The sequence below is a fragment of the Musca domestica genome, unplaced genomic scaffold (assembly GCF_030504385.1).
Source record: "Musca domestica strain aabys unplaced genomic scaffold, Musca_domestica.polishedcontigs.V.1.1 9, whole genome shotgun sequence".
Taxonomy (NCBI): domain Eukaryota; kingdom Metazoa; phylum Arthropoda; class Insecta; order Diptera; family Muscidae; genus Musca; species Musca domestica.
The window spans coordinates 1,541,352-1,563,775 of NW_026712435.1; the positions used below are offsets into that span (position 1 = coordinate 1,541,352).

General features: G+C 38.6%; 1 protein-coding gene across 2 annotated transcripts in view; it reads left to right on the forward strand.

The window, feature by feature from the left end:
• Positions 1-22,424, forward strand: part of LOC101896948 (intermembrane lipid transfer protein Vps13D) — a 203,976-nt gene that overhangs the window by 91,521 nt on the left and 90,031 nt on the right. For both annotated transcript variants that reach the window (XM_059131499.1, XM_059131498.1), the window contains exons 6-7: positions 15,734-15,859; positions 15,916-16,534. In XM_059131499.1, coding sequence (XP_058987482.1) covers positions 15,734-15,859; positions 15,916-16,534 — 745 coding nt within the window. The remainder of the gene's footprint in view (positions 1-15,733; positions 15,860-15,915; positions 16,535-22,424) is intronic.

Here is a 22,424-nt window from a genome sequence, read left to right on the forward strand (position 1 = left end):
ATGAAATTGACACAATTATTTTTTGCTGGACTGATAGTCGGTCTTCATTCGTTGCCAAATAGGGTATGTCGTATTCAGAAGAATGTTGAACTAAATAAGTGGTGTCACGTTCGATCTGAGAACACTTCTGCTGATTTAAGCAGCAGGAGGATTACTCCTTCGGAGTTGCCCTATTCTAAAATTTGGTGGCCTAATTAACTGTCCCTAACAGTTCTAATTGGGAAATTCCAAATTTTTCCGTTTACACTAAGACCACTCACTTCTAAAGGTGTCGATTTCGCGGTCCCATTCAACATTAAATCCTTTTCAGACCATGTTTTAAATTGTGTTTTCCTGGGTCTATCTACGAGAGTGATCAGTTTAGAACCAGTCTCCGATTTATTTATCACAAACTTCCTGGCTGCTTTTTATAGGTTATCTTATATCTTCTCACGGAAATTGAATCCAACTGGAGCTCCACACTTGTGTGGACGTTGCATTTAAAAGCTTTACAATTCATTTTATAAAAATTAATAAAAATTTAAATTATACTTTTGAAGAATTTTCTACAATATTAATAATAATTGACTCTAAGGCAGAGCTTGGGCATTTCCTTATCGGATCTCCGATCTTCTCCCCTCTAGATCCCATTACTTCCATTGGATATTGTTAGCCGGTATAGAAAATTAAAAGCGCTTTTACCAAAATTCTGCCTTTGGTGGAAACAGGAACATTTATCTCCCATGGCGTGAGAATTTACTACCACGCTCGTACGGCGTCTTCTCTACTGGAGCTTGTACTTGTTGTCCACGGAATTCAACAACGAATGCTAGTAGCCGGAATGGCTGCTCTTCTACGGGAGGTTAAACCAACATTTCCGCCGAAACTTCTAAAGGGAAATACACAGTTAGGTAACAGTGATTAAAGGCTAATTTCCACACCATTTTGGAGCAAACGTGGAGTGTCTTTTTATTTTTGACGCGCCCAACAATTAAGCTAAACAGAAACACAAGAACATTATTGGCATTTATTTGTTGTAATACCCTATTTATTTTGTTGATTCAAAGATAAAATAATAATAATAAAAATTGAATGTAATGAACTTTTATTTTAGCTCTGCAAATTTTCTCTTAACAATGATATTGTCAATTCCGTCAATATATTTGTATTTTAAAGCGCACTTGACAACACAAAGCAGAGAATTTTGAATCCTTTTGTAAAGATTTTAGAGAAAATTCAAGTACTCAATGTAGTATAATTGGTTCAAAAATAATTTACCCTTAATGTTATTATTTTCATCTATCTCTACTTAGTATTATCATCTTAATCTATCATTTTAGGATTGATTGTTGCGCCACTTAGAGCAAAATTTATCAAATTTAAGTTTATCTTAATAAATAAACTTCTTTACTCATTATAAAGAACCACTTAAAAAATCAGATCGATTAGTTGCATAGGTACATTTTTGTCTCCAATTACCATTTCTTCTCCATGAGTGCTCCATAGAACTTCTTCATCGTCAGGTTTTTCCTCATCCATATGTAGCAATAATATACGAATCCGCTATAATATACGAATCCGTCATTCATCGGTTGCTCTATTTTCACCGAACTTCTATAGTAGTTTTTTATAATGGGTCCAAAAATGCGTAGTTCGCTAGATTCGGCCAGGAAAAATTAACCCACAGGCTTCCAGGGAAATTCAACAACTCTACTAAGTTTAACACTCGAAAATATGAGTTCTATTATAATTAATTCAGGACATCAGATTATAAGAACAAATTAAAAACACCTGAAATTCCTGCTTCATCATGTCAGAATATTTTAATAGCTTCTCTAAGTTCATAAATAGTGTGGTGTGACTAATATAAAAAACTTGTTGGTCCGTTGAAGCCAACCCATTTTTCTATTACTAGCAAAGCAACAAAGTCAAACGCCATAATGTTTACATTTCGTTTTTTTAAATTTTATTGATTGAAAGCAAAATATGTCGGAAATAGCATAAAATTTTAGAATAAGTTTAGATTTGTTCGAATTGGTCAACTTTGGCAAATTGTGGCCTTCAAATGCTGGGAATGAAATTGGCTCATTCCCGGCGGAGCGCTTGCTTCAGGTGATCGACACTTTGGTATTTTTTAGTCCCAACCTTGCTTTCTAAAATACTCCAGACACAACAGTCCAATGGATTGCTATTCGGAGATGTTGGTGGTCATTGTGCGCTGGAATTGAAGCGAAGAACCTTACTTTGTCTCTCATAGAGGAACGACCACTCCGCTTTTAGTAGCCAAATCTGTCGATTGAATTCCGTCGAAGACGGGTGCAAGCTCACTTTGTCTCTCATTGAGGAACGACCACTCCGCTTTTAGTAGCCAAATCTGTCGATTGAATTCCGTGGAAGCAGGTTCAAGCTCCTGTAGAGAAGATGCCGTGCCAACGGTCCAGGCAGAGCCTTCGGGGGATGCGGTCCTCGCAGGTGCAATCTCGAAGCGAGGAACCTCACTTAGTCTGTCATAGAGGAGCGACCGTTCCGCTTTTAGTAGCCAAATCTGTCGATTGAATTCCGTGGCAGACGGGTGCAAGCTGCCGTAGAGGAGATGTCGTGCCAACGATCCAGGCAGAGCCTTGGGGGGATGCCGTCCTCGCAGTCAAGTCAAGTTTCAAGACTATCAGTCATGGGACAGATCAAACGGGAATTTAATATCAATTCTAGTTTCACGAAATGCACCATTGTTTTGAGCTTTTTAGTATCCACAATCGAATGTTTATACAAAACATATTTAGTCTTGTCCATCCAACAATGTGTATTAAGAGTGGATCCCATTTTTTTGGCTTAACTCCAGTGCCAATGACGATTCATGAAGTTTGTCATGAAAGTCCATCACTGATCTGCTATCGCCAGACATATTGGACAGGTTTAGCATTCTTTCAAGTATGGTTGACACTTGAGCTCTCTTGTTGTTTTATCTGTCTTGGAGTGTCTTCCAGGCAATGTGATATGAGTTTTTCGGCTTCCATAGTTACGTTGGCCTTGAGATACCACATTTTTTACAATTGTGGCAAGGCTTGCTCGTTGATCGCTTTCCCAAAAATGTCAGCAAACGTCTGCCACTTCGAATAATCCCCATTGAATTGTGGGATTTAATTTTTGGAAGATTAACTTGAGTTGCCAAGTTGCCGCCGGATCTTTGCTGAGATAATGTACAATCGAACTGTGTTAGCGTCGATACTTTTTTCATAAATTTTAATGTATATTGCATTAAAAGAATATATTCTGATGCTGATGACCCCACCAATGTTGGGTCATCAAAATTCTCAAACATGCTGAAGTGGATATCTTTGGCCACAATTTCTCAATTGCAGCCACTGTCTGGCTGGGAACAGCTTGACCTGAACTGTCCCTTACTGTAGTTTGAATCGATTGCATTATCGTTGTAAAGCACTTCGTGTACTTTCCTATGATTATGTGGTACGACACTATGCGTACATTTGTTCCAGATTCTGCATAGCCACCACCAGGGTTAAAAATATATGAAATCGTTGTTTGTTGAAATACGTTTAAAGTTGACGTTGCCTATTCTGTGAGTAAGAGATAACTCTTTCATGAGAGCTATGCGTTTTTTCCAAGCTAGCTTTATCTTACATATTTAAAGTCGTCGGTTAGACTTATAAGTTCGACCATTTTATTGAAATCGTGTCGCCTCACATAATATCGGTTCTCCGTCGGAGACAAATATACGATCTAGGTGGCTCAGATAATTGAGTTGGCGGCGGGAAATCGCCGCATGATTAATATATAATGACTTTTTCTCTGTTCTGTTGCGGACGATTGTAGAAAAGTGTTCAATTTGGTTTAGAAACCGCTTGAGTGGGAAAAACTCTCCGTCTTCGACACGGAAGTCTGCCCAAGATAAGAGCTCTTCTAGTGATGATAGTAGACTATTGTAGGAATGTTATGGATGTTCCGGCCAAGAGTTCGGATATCGAAAATTCAAATTCCCTTTCCAAGTTCACAGCCGATGCATGTGTTCGTGTTCTCCAATATGTTTGCAAAGTTGCTTCCGCAAATACTACAACATAAAAAACTTTGCCCTCGAGTCTGACCTTTTGGTTTTGTTCCACCAACTGCTCTCATTTCAATAAATAGATCCAACCAAGGAATTTCGTACTCAAATCGTCGGTCACTTACAAATTTCCGTCATTATTATTCGACGAATCCTCGCTGCCAGTTGGTTTAGAGTTTACGCTGTTAGTCTGGTCCCTGCTCTGGTGCCATTTATAACAAATAGTTTTATCTAGGAGTGAGGCGAGATCATTCGCTGGCAGGATCAAACTTAGGGCCTACAAACCTTGAGTAAAACACGAGCAATTATAATTTAAATTTTTATTGCAATACTGTGGTGTATATACTACGACTAATAAATAAAGAATATGGAGTGGTTTTGATGATACCGGTTGGAGCGAATATTGGCGGATTTCTTAGTATTCTGACATTTCCATTTTTCGTTGAGTCCAATATTCGACTCATAGTCAAGTCGAACTTCATGTCTATTCCGATGACTCGGAAAAAAAAATTCGCGGGGATAGCATATATTTGTGATGTTGCCTCTAATGGGAAAATTTTCACATATTTGCTTACATGCAAAACATTGAATCCATATCCTTACCTCGCTTAGAACTAGTTAGCAGTATTAGCACCCAAACTTCTCAAAGATGTTTTGAATGAAATTGACACAATTATTTTTTGCTGGACTGATAGTCGGTCTTCATTCGTTGCCAAATAGGGTATGTCGTATTCAGAAGAATGTTGAACTAAATAAGTGGTGTCACGTTCGATCTGAGAACACTTCTGCTGATTTAAGCAGCAGGAGGATTACTCCTTCGGAGTTGCCCTATTCTAAAATTTGGTGGCCTAATTAACTGTCCCTAACAGTTCTAATTGGGAAATTCCAAATTTTTCCGTTTACACTAAGGCCACTCACTTCTAAAGGTGTCGATTTCGCGGTCCCATTCAACATTAAATCCTTTTCAGACCATGTTTTAAATTGTGTTTTCCTGGGTCTATCTACGAGAGTGATCAGTTTAGAACCAGTCTCCGATTTATTTATCACAAACTTCCTGGCTGCTTTTTATAGGTTATCTTATATCTTCTCACGGAAATTGAATCCAACTGGAGCTCCACACTTGTGTGGACGTTGCATTTAAAAGCTTTACAATTCATTTTATAAAAATTAATAAAAATTTAAATTATACTTTTGAAGAATTTTCTACAATATTAATAATAATTGACTCTAAGGCAGAGCTTGGGCATTTCCTTATCGGATCTCCGATCTTCTCCCCTCTAGATCCCATTACTTCCATTGGATATTGTTAGCCGGTATGAAAATTAAAAGCGCTTTTACCAAAATTCTGCCTTTGGTGGAAACAGGAACATTTATCTCCCATGGCGTGAGAATTTACTACCACGCTCGTACGGCGTCTTCTCTACTGGAGCTTGTACTTGTTGTCCACGGAATTCAACAACGAATGCTAGTAGCCGGAATGGCTGCTCTTCTACGGGAGGTTAAACCAACATTTCCGCCGAAACTTCTAAAGGGAAATACACAGATAGGTAACAGTGATTAAAGGCTAATTTCCACACCATTTTGGAGCAAACGTGGAGTGTCTTTTTATTTTTGACGCGCCCAACAATTAAGCTAAACAGAAACACAAGAACATTATTGGCATTTATTTGTTGTAATACCCTATTTATTTTGTTGATTCAAAGATAAAATAATAATAATAAAAATTGAATGTAATGAACTTTTATTTTAGCTCTGCAAATTTTCTCTTAACAATGATATTGTCAATTCCGTCAATATATTTGTATTTTAAAGCGCACTTGACAACACAAAGCAGAGAATTTTGAATCCTTTTGTAAAGATTTTAGAGAAAATTCAAGTACTCAATGCAGTATAGTTGGTTCAAAAATAATTTACCCTTAATGTTATTATTTTCATCTATCTCTACTTAGTATTATCATCTAAATCTATCATTTTAGGATTGATTGTTGCGCCACTTAGAGCAAAATTTATCAAATTTAAGTTTATCTTAATAAATAAACTTCTTTACTCATTATAAAGAACCACTTAAAAAATCAGATCGATTAGTTGCATAGGTACATTTTTGTCTCCAATTACCATTTCTTCTCCATGAGTGCTCCATAGAACTTCTTCATCGTCAGGTTTTTCCTCATCCATCTGTAGCAATTTTCCTCCGCTATAATATACGAATCCGTCATTCATCGGTTGCTCTATTTTCACCGAACTTCTATAGTAGTTTTTTATAATGGGTCCAAAAATGCGTAGTTCGCTAGATTCGGCCAGGAAAAATTAACCCACAGGCTTCCAGGGAAATTCAACAACTCTACTAAGTTTAACACTCGAAAATATGAGTTCTATTATAATTAATTCAGGACATCAGATTATAAGAACAAATTAAAAACACCTGAAATTCCTGCTTCATCATGTCAGAATATTTTAATAGCTTCTCTAAGTTCATAAATAGTGTGGTGTGACTAATATAAAAAACTTGTTGGTCCGTTGAAGCCAACCCATTTTTCTATTACTAGCAAAGCAACAAAGTCAAACGCCATAATTTTTACATTTCGTTTTTTTTAATTTTATTGATTGAAAGCAAAATATGTCGGAAATAGCATAAAATTTTAGAATAAGTTTAGATTTGTTCGAATTGGTCACCTTTGGCAAATTGTGGCCTTCAAATGCTGGGAATGAAATTGGCTCATTCCCGGCGGAGCGCTTGCTTCAGGTGATCGACACTTTGGTATTTTTTAGTCCCAACCTTGCTTTCTAAAATACTCCAGACACAACAGTCCAATGGATTGCTATTCGGAGATGTTGGTGGTCATTGTGCGCTGGAATTGAAGCGAAGAACCTTACTTTGTCTCTCATAGAGGAACGACCACTCCGCTTTTAGTAGCCAAATCTGTCGATTGAATTCCGTGGAAGCAGGTTCAAGCTCCTGTAGAGAAGATGCCGTGCCAACGGTCCAGGCAGAGCCTTCGGGGGATGCAGTCCTCGCAGGTGCAATCTCGAAGCGAGGAACCTCACTTAGTCTCTCATAGAGGAGCGACCGTTCCGCTTTTAGTAGCCAAATCTGTCGATTGAATTCCGTGGCAGACGGGTGCAAGCTGCCGTAGAGGAGATGTCGTGCCAACGATCCAGGCAGAGCCTTGGGGGGATGCCGTCCTCGCAGTCAAGTCAAGTTTCAAGACTATCAGTCATGGGACAGATCAAACGGGAATTTAATATCAATTCTAGTTTGTAATTTAGAAAATTCTTCAAACGTATATTTGAAGTTTTTAGCCATTATTCTAAAATGAGTTTTAAAGCTTTTAACCGTAGTTTCCCAAGGTCCACCATTTGTGGAACTCCAGTTCGGTTAAATCTATCACGAATTCTATCTAATGCCTGCTTAAATTCTCGTTCTATCTTACGATATGCAACAACAAAGTTAGTGCTATTGTCCGAGAAGATAGTCTTTGGATATCCACGACGAAATATAAATATATGAAATGCAACCAGGAAGGCTGTGGTAGATAAATTCGAGGCTGGCTCTAAATGGATCGCTTTCGTAGAAAAACACATTGTAAAACACACACAATATTTAAGGTGTAAAGTTGAAAGGCCTTATCAAAACCGTTCTTTCTAGAGAAGAAATACCACAATTTGAGTACAAGTACGTTTATTTGCTAAAACGCAAAATTTGACCTTATCAGTTAAGTAGCGCGAGGAATCCAATACTACATGCGAAGCATACGGAACATTAATTGGTTTCCTCCATGGAGCGAATCTATATATGAATTTGTTCCAACAACAGTCATGCGAATTTGCTACGATATGGTTAGAGAACAGAATGCCGTTCAGAATAGGAAAGAGTCGGAGACTGCAATAGGCGTCCATTCAATCGTACTACCCCTTCTTTATCCAGAAATGGATTTTAAGAGTTAAGTGGTCGTTTATGAAGTAAGCCATAATATTTCTCTGGATGGTATGCCTTCTGAGCATCGCAATGAGACGTTATTTTGCTGCTTGGATTTCTGAATTGCTAGGAAGAAATTGCTGAAAAGAGTGCGTATTGCGGAAAAATCGAAAAATACATGCAATGGCACTAAATACCTATCTATGGGAGAAAACTTGTTAAAAACATCATCACAGACTTTCATAAAGAGTTCCCATAAAGAGGTATGACTTTTAACAGGATGAAGTTCAACCTCAGAGTCAACGGGAACATTTCAATGTTGGAACTATCAAGGTTTATCCAATGAGGACCGTGCCACCAAATTTGAGAAATGGCAAACATCGAAGGAAAAAGTTCCCTACTCCCTAAGTCATCAGGATTGTCCTTAGATCGAACATGAAACCATTTAATTTGCCCAATATTCTCCTGAATGCAACGAAGGTACACCATGTAGATAACGTTATTTGAAGCCGAGAAAGGACGATCGTGAAATCGGCACAGCAAAATATGTTATTAAAAGAAAGAAAAGAAAAGGCAATCTTCGAAGGCGAAAGCCACCTACTACCTAAGTCTGCAGGATTGTCCTCAGATCTAACATGAAACCATTTTATTGACACAACATTCTCCAGAATAAGTTAACGTTTTTTGAAGCCGAGAAAGAGGGTCGTATGTCAATTTGATTCAAAATACACTTGAGAAGTTCGGATGCTAATACTCCGCATAATTCTAAGCGAGGTAAGGAAATGGAATCAAGCGGAGCTGCTTTTGCTTTGCATGTAGCAAATTTATGAAAATTTCCCCTTTGAAGCAATGACTATGTACGCTACCCCCGCGTATGCCTTTGTCGAGGCATCAGAAAAGACATGAAGTTCGACTTGACAAAGAAGTGAGTATTGGAACCAAAGATGGATGGAAATGGAAACCATATTGCAACCTTGATAGGAAACCCCAAATTGTTCCCGTTCTGTCGAAGACGGAAGCTAATCGTCCCAACCAATGTTATCTGGCCAAATACGCTGCATGATGATACTAACTTCCCGTTTATAATATTTGGCCTCATTTTGAAAGAATTGGCGTAAGTAATTGGTCCTAGAATGACCAAGTTGGCCTGCGAATTTAGGAATGATAGCAGGTGTGACAATATATCTGCATTCTGAGTTCCGTCGAGTCGTATTTTTGAAATAGTCCTCACAGAATTTGTCCGAAGGAGACAAGATAGAGCGTTTGGGAAGTTCTTTCAATTCCCAGAATCGAAGAAGAGTCTTGTTTAGACCTTCTTTCTGATTATTGATTATGGTTGTTACAACTGTAATGGTAGAATTGGTAATGGGGCCAGTAATGATCTAGCCGAAAACTCTTCTCTGTTCCATTAAAGAACCTAAGACGTTCGATTGAATTAGCTGTAAAAGGATTCTAGGATATAAATCAACGCCTAGTAGAAGGTGAACTGGTCTAGAATCCCTGAAGTTTCTATCAGCCAAACGAATATTTGGCAAACGTAAAATTATACCATCACCTATTGAAATAGAGAGTAAATTACCTGAAATAGCGGGAACTACTAAAGATGAGACTTCAAAGAAAATTGAAAATTATTTTATTGAATATGATCATTGTACTTTAGTGGATTGAAAATTAATTTAAGCACAGGTACACCATTCTCTTCAAATCTTGAAAATGACACCCTTCCGCCGAAATCGCGTATTGAAACGAAATTCACTGAATATTTTGCAACGACAAATTCACTTTTATGTATTGGAAAATGTGCACTTTTTATGAAAGGAATAAAAGTACAAATATACCTTGTGTTTGATGAAAGTGGAAGACAATATAAGTATGTAAATTAAGTGGAAACACAATATTTCTCCCAGATGAATTTCAAAATTGGATAGAGAAAAAATAATGGAATAAAACACAAGTGCGTCGAGCAATGGACCATAGTGTAAATTGTAACAGTATGCCTTTTCAATGCACTACGATATATGCTTTTGCAAACGATATTGCGTATAGCGTGTCCGAATGACAGCGAAATCCCTAATGTCCATAGGAGGCTACAAAACAAGTGACAACAAATTACTCGTTAAAATGTCAAAGTGACTAGCACAATGATGCTATAAACAGAGAGGGTAAATAAAAATAAATATTTAAAGTGACTCTAAATTAAGCATCGTTACTGTTTTTCATTGTAATATGAAGTCTATAATTTATTTCGACTAAAGCTAAATCTCCTACTTCGAGATTAATTTAATTTGTAATTTCTTATCAATAATTTTGCACGTGCTATTTGTGACCTATACTTAGTATCCTTAAGATAATCATCTATATTATAAAGGTGGTCTTCCATTTGTTAATGGAACCTCATTATTTGTTATTGAGGTTAAGGAGGCCCACGTCGATGTCATAATTGATAGGATTATCTTCATTTTATACTGTGCATTTATATCCTATATGTCAGCACCAGTATCAATGAGTAATATTAGTGGAAAACTAGACTTGGATTAAAAATATATATGTTTTCCGTTTCCCGATTGTGTCACATGCACATTTCTGATATTATCTCTCTGTCTATTTTTATAATGCGGTGACTAAATAGCCTAACTTCTAGTAATCATGGAAGTCACTTCCTTTGGAAGCGAAATTTTGCACAGACCTGCCTTTTGTCTGCAGGCAGGTCAAGTTCGAAGATGGGCTATATCGGTCCACGATATCGTATAGCCCCCATATAACGCTATCCCCGGTATTCGGTATTTTGATGATTTTAGCCACATTTTTCAACGGAATTCTCTGAGAATCCACAATAGGAGTACATTACCCCCTGGAAGGGAATGGTCTATATAGGTCCACGATATCATATGTCCTCATAGACAGGATTTATACGATGCTTAGTAGCAGAGCACGCCGCATGGGGGTGTCCTATCACCATTACTCTGGTATTAGAGGAAACGGGGACAAAAGTAGCCGCATACGCTGTTGATGTCGTCCTACTTATGCCGGTAAATTCCTGCAAACAATATCTGACTGGATTGATACGATGCTTAGTAGCAGAATCATCAACTCGACCATTTAGGAAACATCCGTTAGGAAATCGGTTACTAAGAGCACGCCGCAAGGGGGTGTCCTATCACCATTACTCTGGCTTTTGGTTATTAACAACATACTCATAGATCTAGAGGAAACAGGGACAAAAGTAGTCGCATACGCTGATGATGTCGTCCTACTTATGCCGGTAAATTCCTGCAAACAATATCTGACCTAATGCAGGGAGCTCTAGTCACCCTATCACGGTGGGCGCGTCGCAATGGACTAGTCGTTTTTTTCACTAAGAAACGTAAATATCCTTCATTTATACCATCTAACCTGGATGGAGTCACTTTAAACCTCTCACCAGAAGCCAAATACCTTGACACTATCCTCGACCGCCAATTAAGTTGGAAGAGGAACACTGAGGAACGAGCTAAGAGAGGCTTGATCGTACTCTATTCCTGTAAGAACTCCATAGGTAAAAGCTGGGGCCTCAAGCCACACATCATTAAATGGAAGCATGAGTCAATTGTTCGCCCCATTCTATCCTATGGATCTCTAGTATGGTGGCACTCTTTGAAGAAGTCAACCTACTTACGACACATTAACAAAGTTCAAAGAGTCGCATCCCTACTAATAACGGGTGCCTTCGGGAGCACGCCCTAAGCAGCACTGGACACCCTACTGTGCTTAGTGAGTATACATGTAGACGAATAGGCATTCAGGAGTGCTAATCGACTCAGAGAACTAAACGAATGGCGCAGTCAACCCTTTGGACATTCTGCGATTCTAAGACGTGTAAGGAATGTGGAAGTGGTAGCCAATACAAGTGACTATATTTCACCACGGTTGAGCTTCAACCCACCTGACATACACATACCTAACAGAGACGCCTGGGCCCATAACAACCCACCATTTCGCGGCATAGCTGTTTATACCGACGGTTCAAAGATGGACTGTGAATGGGCTGGTGTCTTCTGTGATACCCTTAATGTTCGTGAATTCTACAAGCTTGGAAACAACTGTAGCGTATTTCAGGCGGAAATCTTTGCGGTTAAAAAGGCCACAGACCTGCTGGTCACGAGGAATACTGAGGTCAGCGGTCCGGTGTCTATATTTGTCGATAGTCAAGCGGCACTGAAGGTCTTAAATTCCAATACCATTAAGTCTAGGGCTGTTTTGAACTGTAGGAAAGCCTTGGAAAACACTGGGTTGTTTATCAACCTCTGTTGGGTCCTGGTCATTATAACATCCCAGGTAACGAGACTGCAGACAATTTGGAGAGGCTAGGATCTGAATCAACTACAATTAAAGTAGTAGAAATCGAGACAGTCGAACACTTGCTCTGCCATTGCCCAGCACTCATTAATGTGAGACTCACGCTGGTGGGAGAACTAGTGTCACATGATCTGTCTTCTTTTTCTAACACTGACCCTATAGTAATCCTTCAATTAGCCAGAAGATTCAAGTGGCTAAAGACGACACAGCAAATTCCTCAGCCGTAGATCGCCCTCTATAACTCTATCTCCTATCTTCTATCAACCACTCCTCCCTTATTTCTTACTATTCTTCTAGGATGAACACAATGGACCTATAGGTCCCCGAGTGGAGCGGTTGCCATATGGTAACTGCGCGTCCTTTAACCTAACCTATATAACGGTTCCTCTCGGTTCAGTATTTTGATGATTTTTGCGACGTTATTCACAAGAATTCTTTCAAATTTCGTATATAAAGTTCGGAGCAGTTACTACAGCCTATGACCAAATTACTTATGCACGACCACGTCTTTGTATAGCCCCCATATAACGATTTTCATTTAAGTGGTATTCTCAGATGGAATTTTTTTTTTTTTTTGAAAATTTTCAAGTTCTTCCAAATGGTGGAGGGCATAAAAAGTTCGGCCCGGCCGACCTTAGCAGCTTTTTTACTTGTTCGTATTTAAAATGTGATGTCCGGCTTTGGAATCGAACCCAGGTGTTCAGAGAGCAAAGCTGGCATGCTTACCACTGCGCCACTGCGGCTTATATTCCTCAGATAGACTAAAGTCTTATTTTTGTTCAATTCGTAAGTAATTGCAAGGTATCGATGATTTATGCGATGGAAGCCACGAAATAGTGTCTGCACATCTTATTTAATCTTCCTTGGCGCCACTACGTAGTAACTCCGTGACGATAGAAAGTAGGCAACAGTAGTTTTGTTATTGTAAATGTACATATCGGATTTATTGGGATTAGAAGCGTCTTAAAAAAGGAGTGATTGACTTACATTCAAATGCTTGTCACATATACCCTTTGAAGCCACGGTATAGGGTATTACACTAAAATAATGCACTGCTATTGCACTGATTCGGTGCAACTATTCACAACTATACATGCGGATATTTAGTGCGGCAGAAGAGAAAATTTTGCTTATTTACGTACCCGCTAAGATAGAAGTGGACCTCGTCACTCATCATTATTTTTGATGAAAAATCATCTTCTTCTTGTTGGTGATTATGGATGGCTTGAGCGTATGTTAGACGCGATTGACGGTCAGCAGCTAACAGCTGATGCATCATCGGGACTTTTTACGGAAACATCTTCAATTCTTGTACCATTTTCGTGACACATTGTCTGGTTGATTTCGACGGCGCTTCCATGACATCCTCGGCTACAGCAGCAAAATATTCTCTGCAGAACGGATACTCCGAAGTCTGCCATCTTTTGTTGTGCCAGTCTCTTCGAGGTGAGCGGCTAAACGTCGCAGTGTTTCACCAGTAGGTGTTGGACGGCCAGGAAATCTGCGACGAAATTGACGTTGTGCCAAAGTCAAATAAATAGTCACCAATATTCCGCGTTCCGGACAGAGTAGCGCAAAATTGTTTAATAACGTGTATTTCGGATGTGTTTACTACAAAAATGCCTAAACAGAACGGACATTAGGAGCCAATCGTAAAATTGATACAGTTCCTGATAAGAGGATTACTTTTGCGCTACCGTATATATATTTATTATTTCTTTTTTTATTTTACTATTTTTGTCAAGAACAAATTACATCTTTTAGACCTTACTAGTGCTTGTTGAGCACTTGGTTTTTTCTTATTATATAATTCTTATAATCGTTATTGTATTGAAGGTTTTTGTTCTAATGAAGTTCTTGATTCTTACTCTAATAAGTCTATTTTCCCACAATTGATTTCTTCTTTCGCAGCTTTGTTCACAATGTGTTGTATCACTGCTATCTGCCTTCCTCTTTTAGCAGAGTAGTCACTCCTTCTTTACCACATTTAAGTTGATGACTCTCGCTCGCTTTCCATCGTTTTATTAAAACAGTGACTCACTAGATCAGTTTTTGTTTGTCGATGACTTAGTTGAGAATATGATTGTGTCATATCGACTTGTAATGTATTGGATTTTAGTCTATATTGTAAAATTTGTTGTTTTTATTTTTCAAAACAATAAATACATACACAAAATTGCCAGAAGTCGGGCACACTTTGAAAAAAAAACAAGTAAAAAAACATTAAGTTCGGCCGGGCCAAACTTTTAATACCCTCCACCCTAGGGTAAAAGAACATTAGAAGAAATGTTTCAAAAAACATTAAAATGCCGAATATCGGGAGGTACCGTTATATAGGGGCTTCACCAACACGTGCACCTATAATTACAATGTTTCGCCACACGAACTAGGAGCCATTATGACCCACAAATACCAACTTTTACACAAATCAGTGAAAAAATGTGACATAAATCATCAAAATACCGAATATCGGGAGGTACCGTTATATGGGGACTATACCAGAACGTGGACCTATACATGCAATGTTTTGCCACACGCTCAGGGACCCGTTGTGTCCTACAAATACCAATTTTCAGACAAATCCGTGAAAAAATGTGGCATAAATCATCAAAATACCGAATATCGGGAGGTACCGTTATATGGGGGCTATACCAAAAGTGGACCTATACAGGCAATGTTTTGCCACACGCTCAGGGACCCGTCATGACCTACAAATACCAATTTTCAGATAAATCCGTGAAAAAATGTGGCATAAATCATCAAAATACGGAATATCGGGAGGTACCGTTATATGGGGACTATACCAGAACGTGGACTGATATATCTCATTTTCAATACCAACCATCCTAGAGACAATACACACACTTGTGCCAAATTTCAAAGGTCTACGTCAAATAATGTGGGCTCTATCGTGATTTCAACAGACAGACAGACAGACGGACAGACAGACAGACAGACGGACAGACAGACAGACAGACGGACATCGCTAAATCGTCTTAGAATTTTATGCTGATTATGAATATATATACTTTATGGGGTCTACGACGAATATTTAGAGGTGTTGCAAACGGAATGACAAAGTTAATATACCCTCCTACCCATGGTGGAGGGTATAAAAATTGTAATCAGCTGGTAGCTCTACCTTATGCCATGGTACAAACCTAAACTTTTTAAATTTTACAACTGCTAAATTTTCTATTTTTGTTTTGAATAAGAGGAAATATGTTCCAACGCATTTCATTGGTTTGCTATTGAATATGTATCATTGTCATATATATTTGCTTTATCAATGCTTTTCGATCTGTACGTATTTTATTGTTAGCAAGCATAAAATTGGAAATAGTTTCATATGTTACCATTCTCTCATATTCGGCCGGACCGAACTTTAAATGCCTTTTTTACTTGTTAAATTTGTGTTAATCCCATAATTATATTTTTTACAGGATTGGATTCAAAATTCGACGAGGAAAATGCTTTAATAACCGTAGATTTAAGTTTCATTCATTCTTCAGAAGAACTGGATTCTATGCAGATTGCAAATATAACGTTTAATAATTTAGATGTCATTGGTAAACATTGCATTGTCTCAAATCAAGTACGTTTTAATTAATTTATTCCGTTCTAGCCAACCAAGAAACTATTGTCGAAATATTGGGATTCGTAAAGAGAATTGTAGATAACTACAGACTGGTTAGAAATGTATCTACTAAGAACAATCAACCGAGTGATATTGCACAACCTACAGATCCAGGGCTGATTTGTAAAATGAAGTCCGAGATTAGTTTCGACTTCCACCGTTTGAATATACTTGTATTCAGAAGTACTCGCTTGGATAGCCTTAACATTGGGAGAAAAGTCGGAACTTTAACAATGAGTGAGGCTAAAATTCATGCCTCGATTGGAAATGAATTTTCCGTCTCCGGTGCTTTGGGTGGAATACAAATTGTGGACATTACGCCAGAGGGATTTAACCATCAACGAATATTTTCGGTTGGCAAGGATCCTTTAACGGACCCTCCTTCTCTATACACAAATGATATCTTGTTTACATTAACGAATGAGATGTATGGCAATGATATTGACGATGATAATTCATACCTAAATGCCCTCAGCTTTAAGATAACTCATTCGAAATCATCGCAGATCGTAGCAAAAATTCGAATGGCTTCGGTATGGTACACTCATTGCCCAAGATTTATTGAAGAGATTTATTTATGCGTAAAAGAATTCAAGCAATACTTTAAGTAAGTAACTTTATTTATAGTATTTATATATATAGAACCCTTGTACTCATATCAGAAAGATTTAGAATTTGTTTTTATAGGCCAGAAATTTTTATTTATGGGACTGTGTTATGCAAAAATATGGTCAATATATTATATTAAAAAAACGCACATTTTATAATTTTTGAAGAAATATATACATCAATATATAAAAGGCCAGGCGTTGTTAATTGCATATGTGAGTCCAAATGTTCAATCGGCTCAATTTATTCTTCGTCTTGACATGTTCTACAGTAGTCAATACCATAGTTGGCCCATTTCGAGGTCATTGCCCTCACCTTGCAGTGACCTGTGATGATGCCCACCACAAGTTTTAAATCAGGTTTCGACAATGACAGTAGCGACTTTGTTCTCTTCTCCGAGAGTGTGGGCCAGATTCTTTTGGAGATATTGTATCACCTTTCGACCAGCAATTTTTGTAGCATCGTTGTCTGGAATATTGTAATGACCAGGAACCCAACAGAACTTGATGGACAACCTACCATTTTCCAGGATAGTGCCGGGGTATTTAGATTCAGAGGAGAGGTTTAGCGTGATCCCACCTAGCATCGGTGCTATAGAAGAATGACATTTCGTTTCCTCGTGAAGTGGGCGAGCTCTGTGTTTGATGGGTTCACGCCTAGTCCATTGAGACGTGCCTTCCTTGATAAGATGACTACAGCTCCCTGCATCAGATCAGAGATAGTTTGCAGGAATTTTCCAGCAATCAACAGGACAACATCATCAGCATAAGCGACTACCTTGTCCCATTTTGCCCCAGATCTATGCGCAGGTTGTTGATAACCCAAAGCCAGAGTAATGCTGATTGAACACCGCCTTGCGGCTTGACCCTGGTGACCGATTTCCTGACAGGTATTTCCCCAATGCTTGAGTTGCTAATTCTGCTACTCAATCCAATTTATGAGGAGTTGGGGTACCCTAAGTCTGAAAAGGGTATCGTGATTCAATTGTGGCGTTGTTGAAGGCTCTCTCAATATCAAGAAAAGCGGCAAAGGTGAACAAGGAGCCACTCATGTTTTTCTCAATGAACCCTACAACATCTTGTTGAGCTTTCATGTAGGCATTTTGAGCAGTGCTGATGATAGTCGTTGCAATTATAGATCTGATTTCTATGCCTATAAGTCTTTCTAATGTTTTCAATAGGAATGATAAGAGACTGATTGGAGAAAGTGTTGGTCCTATTTTGTAAAGTCGTCTACTGTACCTCCTTAATTTGGCTAAATGTTTTGACCATCAAACTGGTTGGCATTTCATACCCGGGTAGGTAAGCAGATATACTTTTTAATAGCCCTCAAGCACGGCACTCTTTACGGAGTTGTCAATATCAAAGGTTGAGGTTAAGACCAAGTTGTCGAAACGGTGAAGCCTAGGCCAAATCCGCAAATTTGTCCCAAATTGCCGATGGAGGCTTGAAGCATCGGAAACGGCCGAAGATCCCTCCTGATGTTGAAACTTCGCACAAGTCTCATGAGAAGTGTTCGTTGTGGCTTTTTGAAGTGTCTCATCCCTTCCATATAAGGGAATGACAGCGATATCAAGTTACTCGTCAGAAAGGGATGAGTCATTTCCATTTCCATTTCTCAGTGTCTTAGTCTTCTCCAGAAGAGCGGACAATTGTTCACATTTCTGGTAAAAAAGGTCACGGATAACGTCATTATCAGTCTTGATCGTGTCGTCCTCCCGAAATTATACTCGTTTCCTTTGAACGGTCCAGGGTCATTGGGTCAATTTGGTCATTGGTGATGTTGGGGTTTTAATATTTGTTTTATTTAATTTTTTCTTCTCCATATCAATTTCGAATTTTGGAGGAGACGAGGTCCGCCATGGCATATCCTCCCTACCATGGTAATGACTTGGCATTTCAGCCTGCTACTCACTGAGGCGCCCAGGTATCAGTGAGGCAACCGTTCGAATACAGACGGTACCCTGACGGCAAACCGAGAAACACTGTTGGGCGCTGTTTACGTAACACCCCAGCGTTAGGGAATCTTTTATCTCGGTAGACAAACACCGATCACTGGTTAATTAGAGGCGCCAGCTATTCGCCCCGTCGAACCAAGGATCACGGGCACTAGTACCGCTGAGCTGTCCGTGACTGCCCAATATATTTATTGGGAGTTCCACTATTAGCAACCTGGTTTGCGTTAATTTGATGGTTTTGTGCTGGGTCAATGCTACCTGATACCTTCACTTAGACTGTGAGATATTAAACATATTCCTTTATTCCTTCTGTTTTATATTGAGTGTATGTGATATGTTTTGCTGTAATTGAACCGCATAGTAAGTAGCACATCTTGTATCGCATTACGAAATTCAAAGTTCTGTGTGAAAAATAGTTTGCGTAATAAAACTGAAATTATCTCATTGAAATATTCATTTCGCATGATTTTCTTTTTTGAAAGGAACAATCTGCTGAAAAAGATTAATTAAGAACGTGCAGAAAGAAATGCACGGAGACGTACCAATATTGCACAGGTCTCCGCTGCACTATCACCACTCACATTGACCAACTGCTTTCGAATACGATTTCTTAATAGCCTACAAGATCGTCGCATTTAAGTTTACATCTCCAATTACAAATAAAAGTTACACATACCAATTCAATAACGGACATTTGCGTAATGAGGTCTGTTAAATAAATTCGGGGAGATTTCACTACGAATAATTATTTCGAGGTAAAATTTTGTTAAGTACCGAGGATTGAAAAAAAATTATAGCCCTTAAATTTAAAAATAATTAACACATTTTTTTGGCCTTTTTATACAAGTGTGACGTTTTTTGCTTTCTTAATGCTGCGAATCAGTAGATCAAATCGTTCGTCTCCCACTCATAACGAAAGTAATAAAAGAAAAGATATCAAAAAACGAAAGGAGAACATAGCAGCTTTAGTATGGTATACTTTCTTTATAACACACAAAAAAAAAAAACATAAATAAGTTTCTGAAAGTATTGAACATATCAACATTCTGAAAATCTATATTAACAACGAACATCTTCTTCAGCGTTTGTATTACCTCCAAAACACAGCTGGAAGGTTAGACAACGAATCTTTCGGGGTAATCACAGGTTATCAACAGTAATATCCAAAGTGGCCAATAGTTGTTAGGGACGAATGTATCCACGAGAGAAATTGTAAACTACAAAATCAATTTTATGGCAATTCCACATCTTTTTTTTTTTGCTTTTATAAATGATTTCAATATATCACAAGTACCTATATGAAACAAATAGTTAAAAGACGTTAAGTTCTGCGAACTACAAATAGCAAATAGTATAATAGACATATCCGTGGGAAAATGTGTCAAAAATCATCATACTACCGAATATCGGGGGGTTATACCAAAACGTGGGCCGATACATCATTTTCAATACCAACCATCCTAAACACAATACAAGCTACTGTGCCAAATTTCAAAGCTCTACGTCAAATAATGTGGTCTGTATCGTGAATTAGGCAGTAAGACTAGATTAGGTTAAAGGTTGTATGAACAACCACTCCACTCGGAGACTTATTGGTCCATTGTGTTCATCCTAATTTAAAGAAGATAGGAGAATAGAATAAAGAGAAGGAGGAAATTAAGAAGCGAGAATCTGAATAAAGAGTAGAGAAGTCCAGCTTCGTCATGGATATGAATGACCTGGATCTCCATTCGCAGTTCACCAAATCTCTTTGGAGACATTACATTCCCTTCCAGTTAGCCAGTTTTGTTGAAATCTTTCAAGATAATGCTTATGCAGTATTTGGAAGAAGTGACATAAGTGTGACTCTCAATCTCTAGATCTACTCTACTCAGTTCCGCGTCTGGCCAATTCATTGTTTGACAAACGACCTAACCTTTTCCAGAACTGTCATAGATTTGATTGATTCTACTTGCCAGCAGTTCTATAGCCTTCCTGATAGCAAAGATTTCCGAAAAAACGCTACAGTTGTTGTTTAGTTTGAATGATCTTTGGATACTTAGATCTACCTTAGTCTACCGTGAAGACTCCAGCTCCCGTTTTACTTTCCATCTTTGACCCATCAGTATAGACAGCTATTCCGTCAAAAGGTGGAGTATCGCGGGTCCAGATGTCTCTGTTAGGTATATGGATATAAAGTAGTTCAAAGCTGTGCCTATGTGATATAAGTCGCTAGCTTAGCCTAATTTCCTATGCTCTCCACATACTTGAAAATGACAGACAGTCGTTGTCTTCGTTCATTGAGTCGCAGGACACACCTAGCAGCTTATTCCTCTAAAAATAAACCTAACAGTTTTAAGTTGAGTAGGGTGTCTAGTGCGGATTGGGGTGTGCTCCTAAACTCGCCTGTAATTAGTAGCGATGCAACTGTTTATACTTTATCACCACCAAACAAGCCCTACATAGGTTAGAATTAGTCGGAAGAATGACTCATATAACCATTTGATTATGTGAGGCTTGAGTCCCCAGCTTTTTCCTATGGAATTTTTGCAGGAATAAAGTGCAATTAAGCACTTCTTCACTCGCTCCTCGATGTTCCTTTTCCAGTTTAGTTTCTGGTCTAGGACGGTACCGAGATATTTGGCTTCCGAAGAAAGACGCCAAGTCCATTGCAGCGTGCCCATCTGGAGAGTTTAACTAGAGCTCCCTGCATAAGATCTGAAACATTTTGCGGGAATTTCTAGCAATCAGCAAGACCACGTCGTCGGCGTAATCCGATGACCTTTGTTACGCCGATCCGATGACCTTTGTGTTCCAGATGGATTAGAATTTCATTTATCACCAAAAGCCAGAGTAGTTCCTAACTGAACACTCCCCGATGCTTGAGTTGTTGATTCTGCTTCTGAGCATAACATCAATCCAATCAACTGGAGTGGTGGTATACTAAGCTTTGCGAGGGAACTATGAATTGCCTCAAGTATGAGGCGAGAAAGGCTGCCAAAGTGAAGCACGAGTTGTTCAGGTTCCTCTCTACATAACCCACGACGTCGTGTTGCGCATATTCAACAGATTTGCCTTTCATATTTCATGTTGAGCTGTGCTCAACGAGGTCAAGAGTATCAAAGATTTAATCTCAATGTCTATTAGTCTCTCCAGATTGAGTTAAAATGCCAAGTTTATTTATAAGTTTTTTACTAACAATTGATGCCTTAGAAGAAGGGTCTACAATTGCACGAGCAGTGTATGATTTGCCATTATAAACGATGTTGACTATTGCAGTTCCCAAGAGCTCATTTTCCTGAATGGTGTTGGCAGACTGGCTGTTAGAATTATTTTCAGCAGAGGGTGGGTGCGTTTTAGAGGACTTTGAACCTCGACTTTTGACCTTCGTAAAAGCCGGAGGGTACTTTGAAACTCGACTTTTGACCTTTGTAAAAGCCGGAGGGGTCTTTGAACATCGACTTTTGACCTTTGTAAAAGCCGGAGGGGTCTTTAAACCTCGACTTTTGACTGTGGTAAGAGCCGGAGGTATATTCTTAGATTTCAAACCGAGTGCTTGGGAAGGCATGCAGGATGGTGAAGAGTGACTTTTTGTATAATTAGTAGATACCAGAGATGGTTTTAAGAGTGATGCTGCAACAACTATACTAGATTGTGGCCGGTGAAGAAGGCTGCGATGCCTTTGTTTGCAAGATTTGCAACTATTTGTGCTATGACAATTTTTAACTACATGGCCACGCGAAAGACAATTTATACAACACTTATTCTTTTTCACAATTAAGAATTTGTCCTAAAACGAAAGTTTTTCAAACTGTGGGCAAAATCGGAGAATATGACTTTGTTTAGGACAAATTGGGCAATAAGTGTTTGGCCGAGGAGAAGGAGCAACACAGTTTGAATCATGTACCAATGACCTGTTAATGGTGGAACTAGATGTACAATCATGCTTAGA